The sequence below is a fragment of the Cheilinus undulatus genome, linkage group 6 (assembly GCF_018320785.1).
Source record: "Cheilinus undulatus linkage group 6, ASM1832078v1, whole genome shotgun sequence".
In the NCBI taxonomy this organism is placed as follows: Eukaryota; Metazoa; Chordata; class Actinopteri; order Labriformes; family Labridae; genus Cheilinus; species Cheilinus undulatus.
In genome coordinates, this window is record NC_054870.1 from 4,084,346 (window position 1) to 4,103,254 (window position 18,909).

An 18,909-nucleotide genomic window follows, 5' to 3' on the forward strand; every position below is an offset into this window, starting at 1 on the left:
AATTCATTACTTTGCAAGGATTTTCCATCTGTGTGTACTTTTTAAAACTAAAAATGACAAACAGAGGTTAAAATTTTAAATCTTTGTCACAAAATTCTTTAAGGAATCAAAAAAAGTTGCATAAAGGTTTTTTTTTTTTTTTTTTTTTTGCAATAAAACATCACGAAAACATCTAACACGCTGATGCAAAAACGGCCAGAAGAGTTGATATGACTGTAACTCCTGCATTCACTTCTCATTTAGCTCATCACAGCACATTATGCTGCAGAATTATGCTCATTACAGTGTAAGTGCTGCTGCATGACTGCAGAGGAAATATGATACTAACTGCCTGCTGTTGATCTGATACGTATCAGCTTCAGTTTCTGCATCTCACTTGTAACTAACAAACCATCATCATGTTGGTAAAGTTTCATATTTTCTTAATTAAAGCATTTGTCTTCGTTTCTGGTGAAACAAGTGAGTTCATGTGCCTGCTATCCCTGCCCCAATGACACTGGGAACACCCAACCTCCAGGTGCCACCACTTTCCTGATCCCAGTTAAACCAGTTAGAAAGATTATTCAACACCAAAACAAGACACACCAAAGACAGCCTGTCATGAACCTGATTTTTTGATTGTGGGTGTTTCAGAGTTTAATTCATTTCCTGTTTCGTCGTCATCTCCAGTGTCCCCCCTCTCGTGTTTCCTGTTGGTTTCTACGTTATCTTCCTTTTAGTCTAGTGTTTTGGTTTGTTGTCATTTGATCCTCGAGTGTTTCTTTATAATATTTCCTTTGTTTTTTCTCAGTGTTAAACTTGCTCTTTTGACTTCCTTCAGTCCCTGTGTTTTCTTTTCTTTTTAATTAGTATCTTGTGAAGTTTTCCATGTTTCTGTCATGAAATTAAAAACTGAGACCAAATGCAGAAACCAAACTCAAGGAGGATCGAGGTAAAGACTAGGGCAGGAGCACGGAGATGAATACACACAGGGATAACTGGACTCAGGTGAGACTCAAGTAATAATGGAGCACAGGTGAGACGAATGGAGCAATCACAGTGGAGGGAAAACACCAGGAAGTTAAACTTGATATTAAACACAGGGATAACAAAATTAAACAGGAAAGTAGGAGAACTTAACTACAGAACAACAAGGAAACATGTGCACACACAGGGCAGGACAGGGATTAGCAAATAAACTATTCTATACATTTTATTTTCAAACTGTAGGGGGGTCATCGAAACTTAGTAAAGTATTTAAGTCATTTCAATTTTTCTGTAAGTGTACTTTAAGAGGGGAATCGTACTTCACTACAATGTAAAAAGTTTTACATTCAATAGATCTCAGAAAATTAGAATATTCCCCAAAAAAACATAAAAAATATATTTTTAACACAGGAATGTTGGACTACTGAAAAGGATGAACATGTACAGCAACCAATACTTGGTCTGGACTCCTTTTGCATGAATTACTGCAGCGATGCATCTCCATAAAGCTGGTCGGCAGAGGGAGGCAGGGAGTGCTCTAAAACCTCCTGGTAGACGGCTGCGCTGACCTTTGACCTGTTAAGCACAGTGGACCAACACCAGCAGATAACATGGCTCCCCAAACCATCACTGACTGTGGAAACTTTATACTGGACATCTGCTCCTCTCCACTCTTCCTCCAGACTCTTGGACCTCGATTTCCAAATAAAATGCAAAATGTACTTTCCTCTAAAAAGAGGATTTTGGACCACTGAGCAGCAGCCCAGGTAAGGCGCCTCTGATATTGTCTCTGGTTTAAGACTGTCTTAAAGCAAGGAATGGGACAGTTGTAGTCCATGTCCTGGACCCGTCTGTGTGTAGTGGCTCTAAAAGCACTGACTCCAGCTGCAGTCCACTCCTTGTGAAGCGCCTCCAAATTCTTGAAAGGGCTTCGTTTCACGATCCTCTCAAGGCTGCGGTTATCCCTGCTGCTTGTGCACCTCTTTTACTTACATTTTTTCCTCCCATTCAACTTTCCATGAATGTGCTTGGATCCAGCACTCTGTGAACAGCCAGCTTCTTTAGCAATGACCTTCTGTGTCTTACCTTCCTTCCCATCCAGTCTGCAGTCTTCCCCATGATTGTGTGATCCAGACTGAGAGACCGTTTAAAGGCTCAGGAAACATTTGCAGGTGTTTGGAGTTTATCAGCTGATTAGAGTGTGACACCCTGTGTCTCCAACATTGAACTTTTTCACACTATTCTAATTTTCTGAGACTCTGAATTTTGGGTTTTAATCAGCTGTAAGCAATAATCATCAACATTAAAAGAAAAAAAAAACACTTGAAATACATCAGTCTGTGTGTAAAAAATCTATATAAAATATCACTTTCACTTGTTGAACTGAATTACTGAAATAAATCAACTTTTTGCTAATATTCTAGCTGATTGAGATGCACCTGTATGTGGGGGTCCCTGGTATGGTAAACCTCTGGTGTAAGCCAACTCATGAAGACAGAGCTTCAGCCAGGAACTTTCTTGGTTTTCTACAGTTTTAAGACAAAAATAACATGAGACAGAAACCCATACTATTGATGTAGGCATTCAGTGATGCAGCACATCACAACGCTAGCAGACAGGCTCCTCTTTTCCTTAGGTCTGCAGTTTTAAACCTGACTCCCTCTGTTTTAGCTAGCCCACCAATCCCCTCTATTCCCCCTCTCTGCGCACTCCTCTGCAGCGTGTGGAGAGCTGCTTGTTGACGCACCGACAACAACCAATCATACGCCGCCTCTCCAAGCTGCAGGAACATATTGACCAATGAGAGAAGAGTACGGGCGGGATGTGTCCAGGCCAAGCACACTTCCACAAAAAAATCACTGGTATTGAAGAGCGATAAAGAGACAGAGACGGAGTGTGACAAGGACAGGCGAAGAAGAAGACACAGGTACAGGGCTGCGGTTTAACGGGGGGGCTCTCCAGGATAACTTCCGGACATGGACGGGTCCGTTTGACCGGCGCCAGACAACCACTCTCGCGTTCTCCAACAGGTTCACCGCAGCCGCGAGCATGTCGACGGTAGAAGGAGCCAGGCAGCGGGAGGAAGGGGACTACGGAAGGGCGGCAAAGCGGCTGAAAACAGAGGAAAGGGAGACGGAGGAGAGAGAGGAGGGGGAGGAGGAGCTGGAGGAGGGGGAGGACTCGGACACGGGCTCGCTGACCGGTAACGGAGAGTCAGCTGTAGACAACCGGGCCCGGTGGAGTGCCAACCAGTACGGAGCAGGACGGAGGGTAAGGAGCGCAAAAATATTATCTAACGTTACCCTGCAGCAGAGCATCACTGACGGCCGCGTGCGTGTGCGCGCGACCGTGTCATTGTGTCAGTGAGCAAGCATCCCCTCTCTGTCACAGCTACAGGTTCCTTAATGTCAGCAGTAGTCAGCACAGACTGGAGACCAGAGACGAGACCAGAGTGTCTCCAGACAAAACTACATTTTAGATTATAACTAAGATGGCCTCCAGACGTTTAATAATTTATACTCTTGATTTTTAATGCCTTAAAGGAAATGTTGCAACATAATGATGCAATATACTTGTGTTTTTTTCCTTCTGTTTTATTGTTATAGAGGCTTTCTGCATGTGTCACAATATTTCAGCAATACCAAGAGAGGTCTGGACTCAGTTTATGGGGTTAAAGTTGTTCTTGCTCAAAGCAGTAGTAAACAATTTATTAAATTGTTTTGTTTTTCAATCATGAAATCAGGAAATGAAATTAAAAAAGAAGAAATTGTTTTTTCAACATGCACAGCTGGGATGTTGTCCTTAGAAATTGGACGGATGATCCAACGTAGCAGCGTTATGTTTGAGGAAACAGAACCAACAGACCTACCTAGTTTTTTCTTTCATATCCTCATACCTTAGCACTAATGACAATTGACTTAGAGATTTAACACGGTAAAGTGGTAAGTTTAAAGGCTCAAAATCGGAGATAAAAATTCAATCTTATTAGCTCAAAAGGCATTTAAAGTCAAAGTCATGTTTTTAAAAGGCAAATATACAAGAAAGAAAGTTTAAATCATGGTTTTTAATGGTCAAAATGTGAAATAAAAATCTGAAATCATGAGTTTTTAAGGTCTAAAAAAAAATTGTGAGTTTTACAGGTCAAAATACTACATCAAATTTAAAATTGAGGATAAAAAAGGCCAAATTATGAGATAAAAGTCAAAGTAAGGAGCTATAAAGGTCAAAGGTGAGAGAAATAAATAAAAATCATGAGTTTAAAGATCAAAATATTATTTAAAAATTCAAAATTGAGGATCTGAAAAGGTTAAAAACAAAATAAAAAGTCAAAAGTGTGAATTTAAAAGGTGAAAATATGAAATAAAACCCCAAAACCATAACGTTGCATGATAACTGTGAGATGCAAAATCAAAAATATTAAATGAAAACAGAAATTTATTCTCCCATATTCCTGACTCGTTTACTTATTCTTCTTTTTTTTCTCTTTCTTATTTTTGTGACAGAACAAGGACATTTTAAATCATTAGGGTTCAGTTTACATTTTTAAACCGGAGGAAATCTGCAGACCTCAAACCAGTGGGCCAGATGTAATAAAAAAATAAGATGGCGGTCCAGGAATAACTGTACCATGGGCCGGATTTGGCCCCCAGGCCTTGAGTTTGACACCTTTGATCTAACTGAATTTTTGAAGTGTGTTAACTCTGAAGTTTTACGTCTTAACTACAGCTTGTTTAATTATTTTCACTCCATAAGAATTAGGGCTGAACGATTTGCAAAAATTATCTTATTGCAATTCTTTTCCCCCAAATATTGCGATTTAATATGCGATTATTCTTGGGTTAATCTTGTGTATTTTTCGACAAATTCAAGCAATAAATAACTCCATAAATAAGACCATGTGTATTGAAAACAGTGAAGATATTTCTGAAGCAATTAATCCATAGAAGCATGAATCTAGATATGTAGGTGCAACAAGATTTAAGCTATAAAGGAGGCGGCTGGGGTGGAGGAGGTGAGGCTGGCTACCAGCTGATCACAGCTGGGGGTTAAAGGCATTATCTTTTCTATGTCACTCATTTTGATTAAGAAAAATATAAAACACAAAGGAGGATTTCTGTAAACTATTATAAAGAAAATGACACTTGAATGTTTATGTGCATAAAATCTGCTGCTGCATTAAACTGGTATTTTGACACATTTCAAGTTAAAGAAAAATATTGCAGCTTCTGTGATTTGAAAATTGCAGCAGGCCATATTGTGATTTAATCTAATTTGTGATTAATTGCCCTGCCCTAATAAGAATGTATGTCTACAGTGCTTAACAAATAGACCACCTGTCATAAAAACGAGAAAACATAATATTTTAGAAATCTTTCAAAAACTTGTTTGAAACTAAAAATGTTATTGTTGTTTATTTGGCAAATAACAAACTGAAACAACTAAATAGTCCTTTTTCACACATAATAACCAAAAAACTTCATGTTTTGTATGGCCTCCTTTGGCCTTGATAACAGCTATGAACCCACGACCAATCAGCTTCAGTCCAGAAGGGATTCCACACTCACAAAATATTTAGCCTTAATCTTAAGATTTATGTATTTCAATTGCAAATAAAATTTCCATCCATTTGAATTACTTAGGTTTAACATAAACGGGTCAATAGACTTTATGTGCTGCATATTTGTCGCTAAATGTAAATGAAACAACAAAGAATGAAATTTATGTAAAAATACCAATAAACCCAATGTTTTTTTAATAGATAATGACAGATTTATGTATTCATTATTGAGAAATCCAGTTTGTTTCAAATACTTTAGAATGAGTGTATGTATTTAATATGCAGCACATAAAGTTTATTGGCCTGTTTATGTTAAATCTAAGTCATCAACAGTCCAGTGTTTGTGCTCCCTGGTAAATCTGATGTGCTTGTGGATGTTTGCAGGCCTCAATAATGGCTTCTTAGCAGCTGTTCTTCTCTTTAAGCCTTGTTCCCTCAGTCGTCTGCTTGTGGTCATTCTGGAGACTTTCTCAGACTCTGATCTAGAAGCATTCATCTCTGCCTAAAGATCAGCAGTGCTCTTCCTTCTGTCTCTAGTACTTCAAATCTTGAGGTGTCTGACATCTGCTTCAGTTAACTTTGGTTTCCTGCCTCTTCCTTGGCGCATTTTCTAAGTACCAGTCTGGGCAATTGACTCCAAAGCAGACTTGACCACACTGTGAGAACACTTTATGTCTTTCCCTGTTTGTCTCAGAGACCATCCAGCATCATGAAGTGCTTTAATGCGGACTCTTTCATTTTCAGTGATCTCTCCACGTTTTACCATTTTGAACAGGAATGAGGAATTTCAAACTGAATTCACTTTTTTATACCCAAATTTGAGCCGGCTCACGGGGCTTCTCTGAGAAGTCAGAAATGAATCAAGAATAACATTCAACCACTAAAACTCATTTTTCTGTTCAGGAATGCAAGTAAATAACTATAATTTGACATATTAATCAAGAAATATTAATGTGATTTACAATTTTTTCATTTTTTTTAAATCAATATATTTGAAAATTCATGGATAACAATTAGTGTCATTAGTGTCCCAGAGGGCAAATTGGGTTGCAGCGAGAAGCACAAAAAACACATAAGACATGGAGTTACAGTACAAACATACAACATGCTCACAGATAGATGTTACTGAACAATATGCTAGTACACTCAAGTCATCGCTAAAACAATGCTAAAATAGTACTAAAATGAAGTTTTTGTTGTGTGTTTCTTTAAATGCAAATGAGGTCCTTCTTATCCCGCCCTTTTCTACCCGAGGGCGCATTGACACAAGCACAGCTGCACACCTACATGGCTGTGGGTGGTGGCGTTTTGGTCTGTGGAAGAGATGACAACAATGACAGAATACATTTTGGACTTTCTTGTTCATTCTAATAATAATTATGTTTATTTATATAGCACTTATCAAAACCAAGTTACAAAGTGCTTTACAAAAACATCAAAGTTCATCAGTGAAAAACACAATAAATAGAAAAATAATCATTGATTAAAAATAAAAGAATACACCAGATAGAAGACCGCCACTAGATAGAAGAATAAAAAGAAAAGAAAAATTGCATGTAATATTAAAAACCTTGACCAATGGAAAAACAATGACATAAACAAGGGACCATAAGTAAAACACAGTTCACAAGAAAGCTTTCTGATAAAGATGTGTTTTTTTTAAAAGTGATTTAAAAGAAGACACTGATTTAGCTAGTCTGAGATCCTCAGGCAGGTCGTTCCATAGCTGAGGTGCCCTACTAGCAAATGCTCTGTCGCCTTTTGTTTGAAAGTGTGAGGTGGGAACAACACATTCTGCCATGATATGCTCATTTAAGGGGTCATGGGAGTACTGGAGTGGCTGTAAAATCCCATCTCTACTAGCTACTGTATTTAAGGGCAACCAGAAGGTTGTTGGCTCAGTCCCTGGCTGACAGTCACATGTCAGTTTGTCCTTCCATGGGAGCCTTACCCCAGTTTTCTCCAAATGCTGCATCTGTGGAGTTTAAATGTGCTTGCTTGCATTTGACTGGGATGATTAGTGAATGTGGAGTGAATTGGTATGAATAGGTAGGCCTGCAGTGTAAAATGGCTTTGACTACTCAGACAACTGGAAAAGCACTACAAGCTCAAGTCCACTGGACTGGTATCTGAAACAGGGTTTGGACTGGTGCATCCCTGATACTCACCCCTCTAAATGCATTCTGCACACATGAGTCTTTCTCAGGCTGGTTGCACAAGAATGCCAGAAGTTGTCAGATAAAATAACTGCAGAGCTCATTGGCTCTGCTCTTCTCCCAGATGTTCAGTGAGGAGGAGGCAGTGTAATTGTAAGGTTGGATAATCACAAAACTTGGCGTGCTGTCTCTGTTTTTTTGGAAGTTTACTCTTTGATAAAAAAGCATCCTCAGCTGGAGCTGCTAACAATTCTTGTGACTCACATTTATTTATTTTGACTTTAGAACACAGAAGTGTTACAGGACCAGCCCAATGACAAAAGCACAGCAGGTCAAACCACAGGCTCTCTTTGAGGGAACTTTATCTGGGTCATTTTTAATCTCTGATCAGAGGTCGGGGTTTGAATAGGGTAGATAGATTAGACCAGGGAATGGGGAGGGGCTGTAAGTAAAGGGATTCTATTCAGAGGTAGGAATTTACAGTAATTTCAGTACCAAAGTGCTCACTAATATATATTCTACAGGAACGATAAGTCTGACACAGACTGACCCTAAAACTTACCCAGAAATACAGTTATTTAATAAACATCAGTACAGTTTAGCTCAGCATCTCCAAATGGAGAGTTTAAAGAACTTAAAGTATTTTTTAGTTGGTACATGATGGATAAACACATTTAAAAATCTCAAAATGAAACCTGAACTGTAACTTTCTGTTCCACATTACATTTTTGATAAAGGCAAATTGTTTATAGACTGCCTGATAACAGGACCTTACTCAGACCTTCAGCTGCTCAAAACGTCCTTTAGCACAGGGGTTCTCAACCCTTTCAGCCTGCGACCCCCAAAATAAAGGTGCCAGTGACCGAGGACCCCCACTGGACCTGAAGGTGGCTGAACACAGCCATGTACATTCAAGGATAGTCATGTGGAGACAAGGCTGCCCATTAGGGGGGAAAAATGGGTGAGCTTTCTGGAGCCCAGAGAAACTGGGGACCAGCAAAATCCTGGTCCATTGTAAAGTTTGTATATTTAACCTGAATAATAACCACTCTTATCAAAGAAACACATTTTAATTCATTTGTGTAGTAAGTAGCCCTCCTCAGAAAAGTAAATCTTTTACTTAAAAACAGAATTAAAATACATTAAGAATAGCTAAAATGGGTTAATAATGGCAAAAAATGGTGGGAAAGGTGGTGAAATTAGATTTTAAAAGTAGCAGAAATGGGTTAGAAATGCCAAAAATTAGATTAAAGTGACAAAAAATAACCAACAGATGGCAAAAATGTGTTAAAGTGGCAAAATGGGCAAATTCAGTGGTACAAGGGGATTCAAAAGTGGCTGAAATGGTGTTAAAGTGGCAAAAATAGGTGGAAATTTGGTGAAATGGGATGAAAATTGATATAAACTGACAAAAAGGGTTAACTCAGACAGAAATAGTCATAAAACTGGCAAACGTGGGTTTTTCAAGTTGTGAAATGTGGCTTAAAAAGTGGTGAAAGAGGTTAAGAGTGGCAATAATGTGTCAACAGAGCCAACAATAGGCAGAGATGCAAGCTTTGGTTAAGAAGTGGCAAAAACAGGCAAAAAAAGTGGTGGAAAGTGTTAAAAATTGACAAAAAATGGGTTTTAAGTTGCAAAAATATGTCAACATTGGCAACATTGGTGGGAAAAGTGATAAAAATGGGTTAAAATTTGGCAAAATAGGTGTAAAGTGGAAAAAGTGTGAATCATAAACGTTATTCTTTTTTTAAGGCATCTGGACCCCCTCTCAGTGTCTCGCAACCCCATGTGGGGTCCAGACCCCAACGTTGAGAACCCTGCTTTAGCAAGACACTGCACTTACAATATCTCTCACAGACAGAGCATTATGAATGAAAATATGCAAACTAGATAGATACCTTCATAATTCATTTATCCTGAGGGAAATAGAGTGGTGCAGGAATTAGTCTTAAAAACGCTGAAGTGAGTTAGCATTTTAGCACTTCCGGTTCCCTCATCTGAAATACCTGAAATAAAGTCTGTGGTGAACACAAGCTCAAGGGATTTTAATGGTTTTCTACAATATAGAGTTCATGTGAAAGTGCCTCACGTCTTAATAAAGGCGGTTGCTGAAGGTTAGCTAGCTAGGACTACAGCGTTTGTCGGGACCACTGTACATCATCCCCCCGAGCGCGGCAGCTGACCCCGAATTTCTATATACAGCATGCGTGCTGCATACTAAAGCGCCGTGGGTTTGCTCCGACTGAGAGGCGAGCGACCTTGCTCACTGGAAGCGAGTCTAGAGCGCTGCGCCGCGGCGCACAGCCCTGATCAACAGGAAGAGATCAGAGAAGAACTGCGAGTTCACGCAGGAATAGCATGTCAACAACGGACTATTTTACATTAAAGGGTTAATTTATCATCCTTTCCAGTATAAGTCCATGATATTGTTGCTTCCACCATTGGGTGAGTGCATTAGGAAGTTAAAAGGTTAGTATTTGCTGAAAGGATCTGTGGTTTTATGCAAAATTCTTTGGCTAAATGTCCCCAAAAGTTAACTTTTCCTCGTCAATGGCGCCATTGTAGCTCTGTGACCCACTGACCTCTCGGTGCAGGATGAGACATAATGTTGATATAGAGATGATTTACAATCGGGAGTCTGTGCATTGTGTTTTATTTTGAAAGAACCTGATGTTCTACGTTTGTGACTTCCATGGTTGGTGCTTTCTGAACAACAGTGAATTTACAAGCTTTGGCGGTGGCCGGCGCTGAAATAGACCTGCAGCGTATCGGAAACGAAGCAGAGTGGAGTGCAGGCATGCGCCGCTGCCAGTCTGGAGCGCCGGCTATGGAAATGCTCTGATAGACTAGAGAGGGAGCGAAGTGCTCCGCAGTTCGATTCGCTGGCGTTCCACGGCGCGCACGCTGTATATGGAAATTCAGGGTGAGCGTGCCGCTCACTCGTATCTGTGGGTGATGACGTAAATTTAGTCGACTGTGTCGTAGTTTAGTTTGGCATGACAGTATCTTTTTGCTTTAAGTTATATTTACGGACCAACTATGATGCTCATATTTTTAATCTATGACGATTATCTATAGGAACAAAATGTGCTCGATTCATAAACTTTTATTAGACACAGATTTTATTGTCAGCAATGATCTAAAAACTCACTGAACAGTCCTGTAGGCTCGTCGCTGAAGTCACCCATGTGATGCTGAATTCTGGGTTTTGCCTACTATATCCTGACTGCACCCCTCTGTTTAAGACTGTATTTCAAGGAGACCACAGAGCTGGGCGATATGTGAAAAAAATTTAATCTCTGATTTATTTCCCACCAAACTTGATTTACGATTTTAAATGATTCTTTTTGTTTTCAGATGAAAAAAAAATACAGTCATGTTTCTTTTATTTTTAATCAACAACATGTAACCTAATAGAACTGAATTTTTCTTTATACGTTAAAGTGTGAGCTTTAAACTTGTCTTTAAAAGTGAACTGTGCAGGGTTGTTTACATGAACACTCAGGCTCTGAAAGTTATCTGCTTAGGAAACAGACTGAATGTAACGCTGATGTATCTCCATGATCTGTGCAAGTAAACCAGACCACCAGAATAGTGTTGATTATTTCTGTAGTTGTGTTTGATTACTTGTCATCTCTGCCACAGTGTTGGATAAAAATGTTGGCAAGAAGACTAAAAGTATGTTGAATTTCAATTTCTACGAAAAGGATTTAGAGTGAATATGATCATTAAAACTGAACAGGACGTTTTTCTTTGTTTGAGGGGATTTTTTCCTTGAGTTTGAGAACACTGGTTACGAAAGGAAAAAAGTATAATTTTTCTACAGGGTTTCCAGAACTATAAGAATTTAAGCTTTTACTTCAGAATAATTGCGGTTAGTTTTGAGAGAAAATCTAGATTTTCAATTGTTGAAATCTCAGTTTTCCCAAAACCCAATTTATAGATTTAATGAATTTATTGCCCAGCCCTAGGAGACAGGTGTAAAGCTGTCAACAAATTCATCGTTGGATTCTGTTGCATTTATCCTTTTCCCTGTAATGACCATTTCACCTTTTTGTCACTACCTACCGTAATGACATTCAGCTGATTTTACTAACACTCTTAGGTCTCAGTTAGGGCTGACAATTAGCGAAAATAACCAGATTGTGATTTTTTTCCCCCAGTAATGCGATTACAATTTAATATGCCATTATTTGTAGGTTTTTCATCTTATTTGTTGTTCAACAATATAAGCAAGAACTGCTTCTATATTATAAAAAGCACGGTATTAGGTAAGTTAAACTAGGAATAAAATATTTACAAAAATATACAGTGATTAACAAACTCAAACGACTAAATAGTCCTTTTTCACACATAATAACCAAAAAACTTCATATTTTGTGTGGCCTCCTTTGGCCTTGATAACAGCTTGCATTCTTGCTGCCATCGTTTTTATGGACTTTTCCACAGTCTCTTTTGTTATTGAGGTCCAAATAGTTTCTAGCTGTTCTCACAGACTTGCTTTAGATGAAACTTTTGTGCCATCAATCTTTGAATCTACTAAATCCCAAATTTGATCAATAGGATTCAAATCCGGACTTTGACTTGGCCAGTCCATCGGTTCCAGTACTCCGGATTCCTTTTTCTTGGTCAAATAGTCTCTGCACAGCTTTGAAGTATGCTTAGGGTCATTGTCTTGTTGGTATTTGAACCCACGACCAATTAGATTCAGTCCGGAAGGGATTCCATGATGCACCAGATGTTGTGGTAGACGTTCTTGTTCATGATAGCGTGGATTTTCACTCATTTGCCCCCGCCGTATCCACAAATGGAGCCCCATACCATAATGGAATCTCCACCGTGTTTCACTGTGGGTGCAATGCATCTGGCATCAAAACGTTCTCCAGCTTTTCTGTGGACATAAACACGACCATGCTGACCCAAGGGTTCAAACTTGGACTCGTCTGTCCAGAGTACCTTCTTCCAGTCATCAACAGTCCAGTGTTTGTGCTCCCTGGTAAATCTGAGGCATTTCTGGATGTTTGCAGGCCTCAATAATGGCTTCTTAGCAGCTGTTCTTCCCTTTAAGCCTTGTTCCCTCAGTCGTCTGCTTATGGTCACTCTGGAGACTTTCTCAGACTCTGATCTAGAAGCATTCATCTCTGCCTGAAGATCAGCAGTGCTCTTCCTTCTGTCTTGAGTACTTCAAATCTTGAGGTGTCTGACATCTTCTTCAGTTAACTTTGGTTTCCTGCCTCTTCCTTGGCGCATTTTCTAAGTACCAGTCTGGGCAATTGACTCCAAAGCAGACTTGACCACACTGTGAGAACACTTTATGTCTTTCCCTGTTTGTCTCAGAGACCATCCAGCATCATGAAGTGCTTTAATGCGGACTCTTTCATTTTCAGTGATCTCCCCACGTTTTACCATTTTGAACAGGAATGAGGAATAATAATAATAATAATAATAATATCTTGAATTTATATAGCGCCTTTGAAGAAACCCAAGGATGCTTTACAGGAACACATATACATGGACAAACTATGTGAGGGGTAGGATGAGTGTAAGGGGTGGTTTAGTGAAGACTGTAGGCTGTGGTGAACAGGTGGTGCTTGAGACGTTTTTTGAAAATGTCCAGAGATGGAGCGCTACGAATGTCTGCAGGAAGAGTGTTCCAGAGGGTGGGAACTGCAGCACTGAAGGCTCTGTCTCCATAGAATTTCAAACTGAATTCACCTTTTTATACCCAAATTTGAGCCGGCTCACTGGGCTTCTCTGAGCAGTCAGAAATGAATCAAGAATAACATTCAACCACTAAAACTCATTTTTCTGTTCAGGAATGCAAGTAAATAACTATAATTTGACATATTAATCAAGAAATATTTATGTGCTTTACTATTTTTTCAGTTTTCTTGTAAATCAGTAAATTTGAAATTCATGGATAACAATAATGATTATATTTTAGCATTGAAAATATCATTTGGGTTAAAGAGCTTCTACATATTGGTGTATTAACCATTGCAGAAACATAAAAAATGATTTTGGTAATTACCAGTGCTGTTAATTTAGGGCAGCTGTGGCATAAAACTCACTTTGGGTGGTGATGGATGGAAAATGTATTACATTATTGCATAATGCGGCGCTACAGGCTGGAATAGCAAATTTTACATCAATCGCTATATTGAAGGAGATGATCTTTTTTATATTATTTTAATTTTGATGAAGAAAAACAAATACATGAACAAGAAAAGTGTACATTTGCATAGCCTTTAGAGCATAAAATCTATAAAATATTGTATAAAAATGGTATTTTGACACATCTCAGGTTAAAGAAATATTGCACTGTCTGTGATCTGAAAATTGCAGCATGCTAAATTGTGATTTAATCTAATTTGTGATTAATTGCCCAGCCCTAAAACTTCACGTAGTTCTTCAGAATCACTGCTTTTAATGACATTTTCTCTCCTTCTGTGCTTCAACATCTCTCAAGTGGACAAAAAATATTCATCCAGTCTATCTTGTCAATTTGATTCACACCCAGACACACAAACTGGATGTTTGCTGCATGTTGGCTGCGTCTCCCTGCTGTCACAGCTCTGTCTTTCTTCATCAGATCTACCTCAGTAAACCCCCCTTCAAGTGGCTTGATTCATTACATAAATGAGGCGGAAAAAAATTCAGATTGAAACAAATGAGTTGAGTTTCTTCACGGAAATGCTGTATAGCGCTTTTACCTTGAAAAGCACAGACTAGTAGTATAAGTGTCTGCTGATGTGCTCTGCTAAAACAAGGTAAATCTGGCTCTCTGTTGATCATTTTTCCTGCCTTTTTTGGCTGAGAGATGTGTGCTGCAGAAGAAAAAGGTAAGCCCCTTCTGTTCTCAAGATAGTTGGCAGAGTAGGTGTGTATCAGCCGTGGGAGACGCAGCACGTAATCAGGCAGTCAAAATCAAGTGGTGACAGTCGTTATCTGCCAGCAGAGATCCATCCTAAAAGGTGACCTCCTTAGCTGTGAGTTCTACCTGGATATGCACCGACTGAGAAAATTAGGGCTGAGACTGACGCCAGTTTTTGAAATAATCCAGCCAATGCTAAAACCAATACCAGTGCTTTTCCTCTATCACATTTTTAAGACTCAGACTCTGCCGGCATCTTCTCTTGTGTTTGACTATGACAACAAATCAGAGTCTGTCCAAGGGGGAAATTCTTCTGTGCAGTAAAACATCTCTTATTTGACTCAGTAGTAATAGATGAGTATTTCCCAAATGCTGTTCGACACAGCAAGGAATTTTTAACACAGCTTTCACAAACGTCCAAGTTTTGTTTTAGATGCTTACATTAATTTAAACTACCAGGGTCTAAATTATTAGCCCCCATGATGCCAATAGTCAATAGTGTCTCCTTGCTGGATAACAGCCTGCAGTCGTTTGTTGTAATTTTAATCTCAGACTCGTCCTGAGAAATCCAGCCCATTCTTCTTTGGCAAATCTCTCCAGCTCCTCCAGCTTTGATGATCTTCTGGCATGGACCTTAGTCTTCGGTTCACCCCACAGATTTCCAATCTGATTCAAGTCAAGACTTTGGTCAGGCCAGTCAGTAAGGTTTACTTTAGTCCTCTGAAGGTAGTTCTTCACCAGGAGCCACAGATGTTTTGGGTCGTTGTCATGTTTGAAGAGAAAGCGATGACCCAGGCCCAGTTTAGCTGCTGACTGCTTGAGGTTTTCTCTCAAAATCTCCACATATCCTTCTTTCTTCAGGTTTCCTTCCACTTTTACCAGATTTTCAGTTCCAAACACACTGAAGCATCTCCACAGCATAATCCTCCCACCACCATGTTTCACTGTGTGTGTTCTTTGGATGATACGCCTCTCCCTTCTTTCTCCAAACATAAGCAGGCCAAAGAGCTGTAGTTTGGTCTCATTTGATTAAAGGACATGCTTCCAGTATCAGAGACTTTCTCCAAGTTGTCTGGCATACTTCAGTCTGGCTTGAAGGTGTTTTCCTTGGTCTGCAACCTAGCAGTCCGTTCTTGTGCAGGGCTCTTCTTTGAGATCACAATTGCACATCTCTCACTAGTTTTCTTTCCAGAGTCTTTGTTCTCTTCCTCTGCCAGGCTTGTTCTGGACTGTGTGGATGCAGGATCTTCCAGAGGCTCGCTGGTGGGTAAAGCTGTATTTCAGCCATTATTAACCAATGCCCACAAGGAGAAAGGATTGCAGCGGGATCAGAAATATATTTAGAATAAATTTAAACAGTTGGTGGATGGCCACCATGTCCTAACAAAGCTGTAACATCAGCAAGTAGGTGGTGGAGTCATGCTGTGGGCTGCATAACAGGAAATGAGTTGGTAGGCCCCTTAAAGGTGCATAAAGGTGTCAAAATTACCTCAACAAAATGTGCAGAATTCATGACCCCCCATCTCCTGCCATGGTTAAAAAAAAATAACCGTGCCTTCTAGAGCAAAATCTTTTTCATGCAAAACAATGCACCATCCTATGCTGCAAAAAAATGCATTTTTAGTTGTTTTGCACAAAAATGCCATTGTCATTGTTGGTAATTTTGTTGAATAGAACCTATCACAACATGTGGTTGTGGAATTAAAAATCCTATTGACTGCCAATGATATACTAGACTAGAAAAAAATGAACAAAAACAGTATATGCAGAGTAATTTTGAACACAGTGTAATGATGTTCATGCATGTTTTGACAGTGTGAATTTATACTGCACATGTATGTGTAATCTGCAGATTTTATTACCTAACTGAACAAACTGAAGGGCAAGAAGATTTGAAGCTGAAGGATGTAACAACCATGTGGTTATCGCTGACAACTGCAGTGTTATTTCCTTTTTTCTGGGTCTCCACATTACAGAGAGGACTAGATTGCAACATCCACAGCAACACACACTCTGTTACACAAACAGAGAGAGTCACACATGCAAACCTCTAAAAGACACACTTGTTTCACTATAAGTCTGAGGACTAGGGATGCCCCAATCTCTGATAACCGGATTCAGATGGGCTGGTACTGATGTGGATCATATTTAGTGTGTTGTAGGCTGGTAGATAACTTGGATGACTGAAATCACAATCATGCATCGACTAATCATTTGGTCACTGGGGTATGAAAAAATGAAAAATAAACCCTGCACACTCCTCATCCATTTTCTACACTTGTTATCTATTTAGTAGGGGGGAACTGATCGCCGGTCAATCACAGAGCAGACATAGGTACACTCACATTAACACCTACAGCCAATTTAGAGTCACTGATTAGCCTAACTATGAGGAGAAACCCAGGTCCATAAGGACCCAGTTCTGTGTTTTTGGAATACCCGAAAATCAATAACGTTTCAGCTTATCGATACTGCTATCGAGTCTCCCAGGCTCTGTGACGTAACGTCATTTTAAGATATAACTGTTGTAAAAACATACATCGGTTCTTTCAAGGGGAACATAAACTTCATGCACATCAATATTGTGCATCACCAGAATGTACCTTTAACTGTTGGCGTGAGGAAAATAGATGCTGCCTGCGAGACACATGCAATCATATCTGCCTGTGCTCTCATATTCCTCTTTTTAGCAGCTTCAGGACAGTTTTCTTCTTCAGCTGCTCAGATAAATGCTGAAACTGCTCCAAAACTTTGTAGCAATTCCTTCGAGCAAACTTTGTTTGACAGGCTGAAAGACGGAAAATATGATGCGTTCAGGTAACCTTAGTAAATCAGATGACTGTACACTTAATGTTATTATGTGTTCAAGTGTCACATAAAAATTGGAAAATTTAGTTTTTGATGAGAAACCTTAATAAATACAGTTGTGAATATAAAGAATGTGTGCCTATTTGAGGGATATAACATATATGTGATAGACTGAATCATAACTTTTTAATTCAAGCACTACTCAGCTAAGACCACTTCAAGTTTAAATATTTGTCTCCATTTTGTTTTTTCCACCAAACTATAGAAAAGTATCAATGGTGATATCAATAGAGTTAGATCAATAAGCAGTACTGATAAGGGTATAAATATCAATAAAAATTGACGATCCTCATCTCTAATCTTTAGTGGATGAAGCGGGAGTACCTGGCACTGGGTGAACATGCAAACTGCACAGAAGCAAACCGGGAGCCTTCTTACTGTGAGGTAACAGTGCTAACCCCTAGACTGGCGTAGCCCACCTGCACACTTTCAAGATCTATTTAATCATTTTACCCCCCCAGGTAGTCTAAGTTAAGTCAAAAAAGAAACACATAAAGCTTTTTGCAGTATTGGTAAATATTTTGAACTTCAGTATGTTGTACTGCAGTAACAGCTGTCTCAGAGAAGACCAGCATGCACCTGCCTTTATTCATATGATGTCTATGATCACAGAAACATCAATTATTTGGAATTACAAGGCCTCCAAACAAACTTCAGATAATTGTTTTAGTCTTTATTTAACATGATATATATATATATATATATATATATATATATATATATATATATATATATATATGTATATATATATATATATATATATATATATATATATATTTCTTTTTTTAAAGATTTCTTTTAGGGCTTTTTCGTGCCTTTATTAGAGATAGGACAGTGGATAGAGTCGGAAACAGGGAAGAGAGCGGGGAGAGACATGCAGGAAATGGTGCCACGGACAGGATTCGAACCCAGGCCGCCTGTGTACATGGTGCGCGCCTTAACCACTTGACTACCGGCGCGCCTTAACATGATAATTTTTAGGGGTTGGAATCACTAGTTGAGCCACGATACGAAATTATCACAACACTTATGTCACAATGCGATATTATTGTGATTTTAAACATTTTGCAATACACAGAGAATTGCGATGCCGTATATTGCAATATATTGCTTTCAGTACCATTCAACTGTTTAGCTGATTTAGCGTTAACCTTGCCTTCATTTTTATCGTATTACCAGGTATTTTAGTTCGTGTGATGTCCATGTTGTTCGTGCCCTGCTTGCATTCCTAATGTCCTCTCTCTGCCATATTGGTTGTACTAACTTTCTCCTGCTGTATGACCGTCACCTCTGTTGACCTCAGGACAAAGGGCGCAACAGCGAGTGGATGAAAAAGCAACTGATGCTATTTATCCAGTATCATAGACTAAGTTCATGTAAGGGCTGGGCAATTAATTGCAAATGAGATTAAATCACAATATGGTTTGCAGCAATTCTCAAATCACAGAAGGTGCAATACTCCCTGCACCTGATATTTGTGTCAAAAC

General features: G+C 39.1%; 1 protein-coding gene across 1 annotated transcript in view; it reads left to right on the plus strand.

Moving 5' to 3' along the window:
- Nucleotides 1-2,842: 2,842 nt before the first annotated feature.
- Nucleotides 2,843-18,909, plus strand: part of LOC121511039 (heterogeneous nuclear ribonucleoprotein L-like) — a 66,200-nt gene continuing 50,133 nt past the window's right edge. The window contains exons 1-2 of the mRNA XM_041789532.1: nt 2,843-2,893; nt 2,997-3,237. Coding sequence (XP_041645466.1) covers nt 3,016-3,237 — 222 coding nt within the window. The 5' untranslated portion in view covers nt 2,843-2,893; nt 2,997-3,015. The remainder of the gene's footprint in view (nt 2,894-2,996; nt 3,238-18,909) is intronic.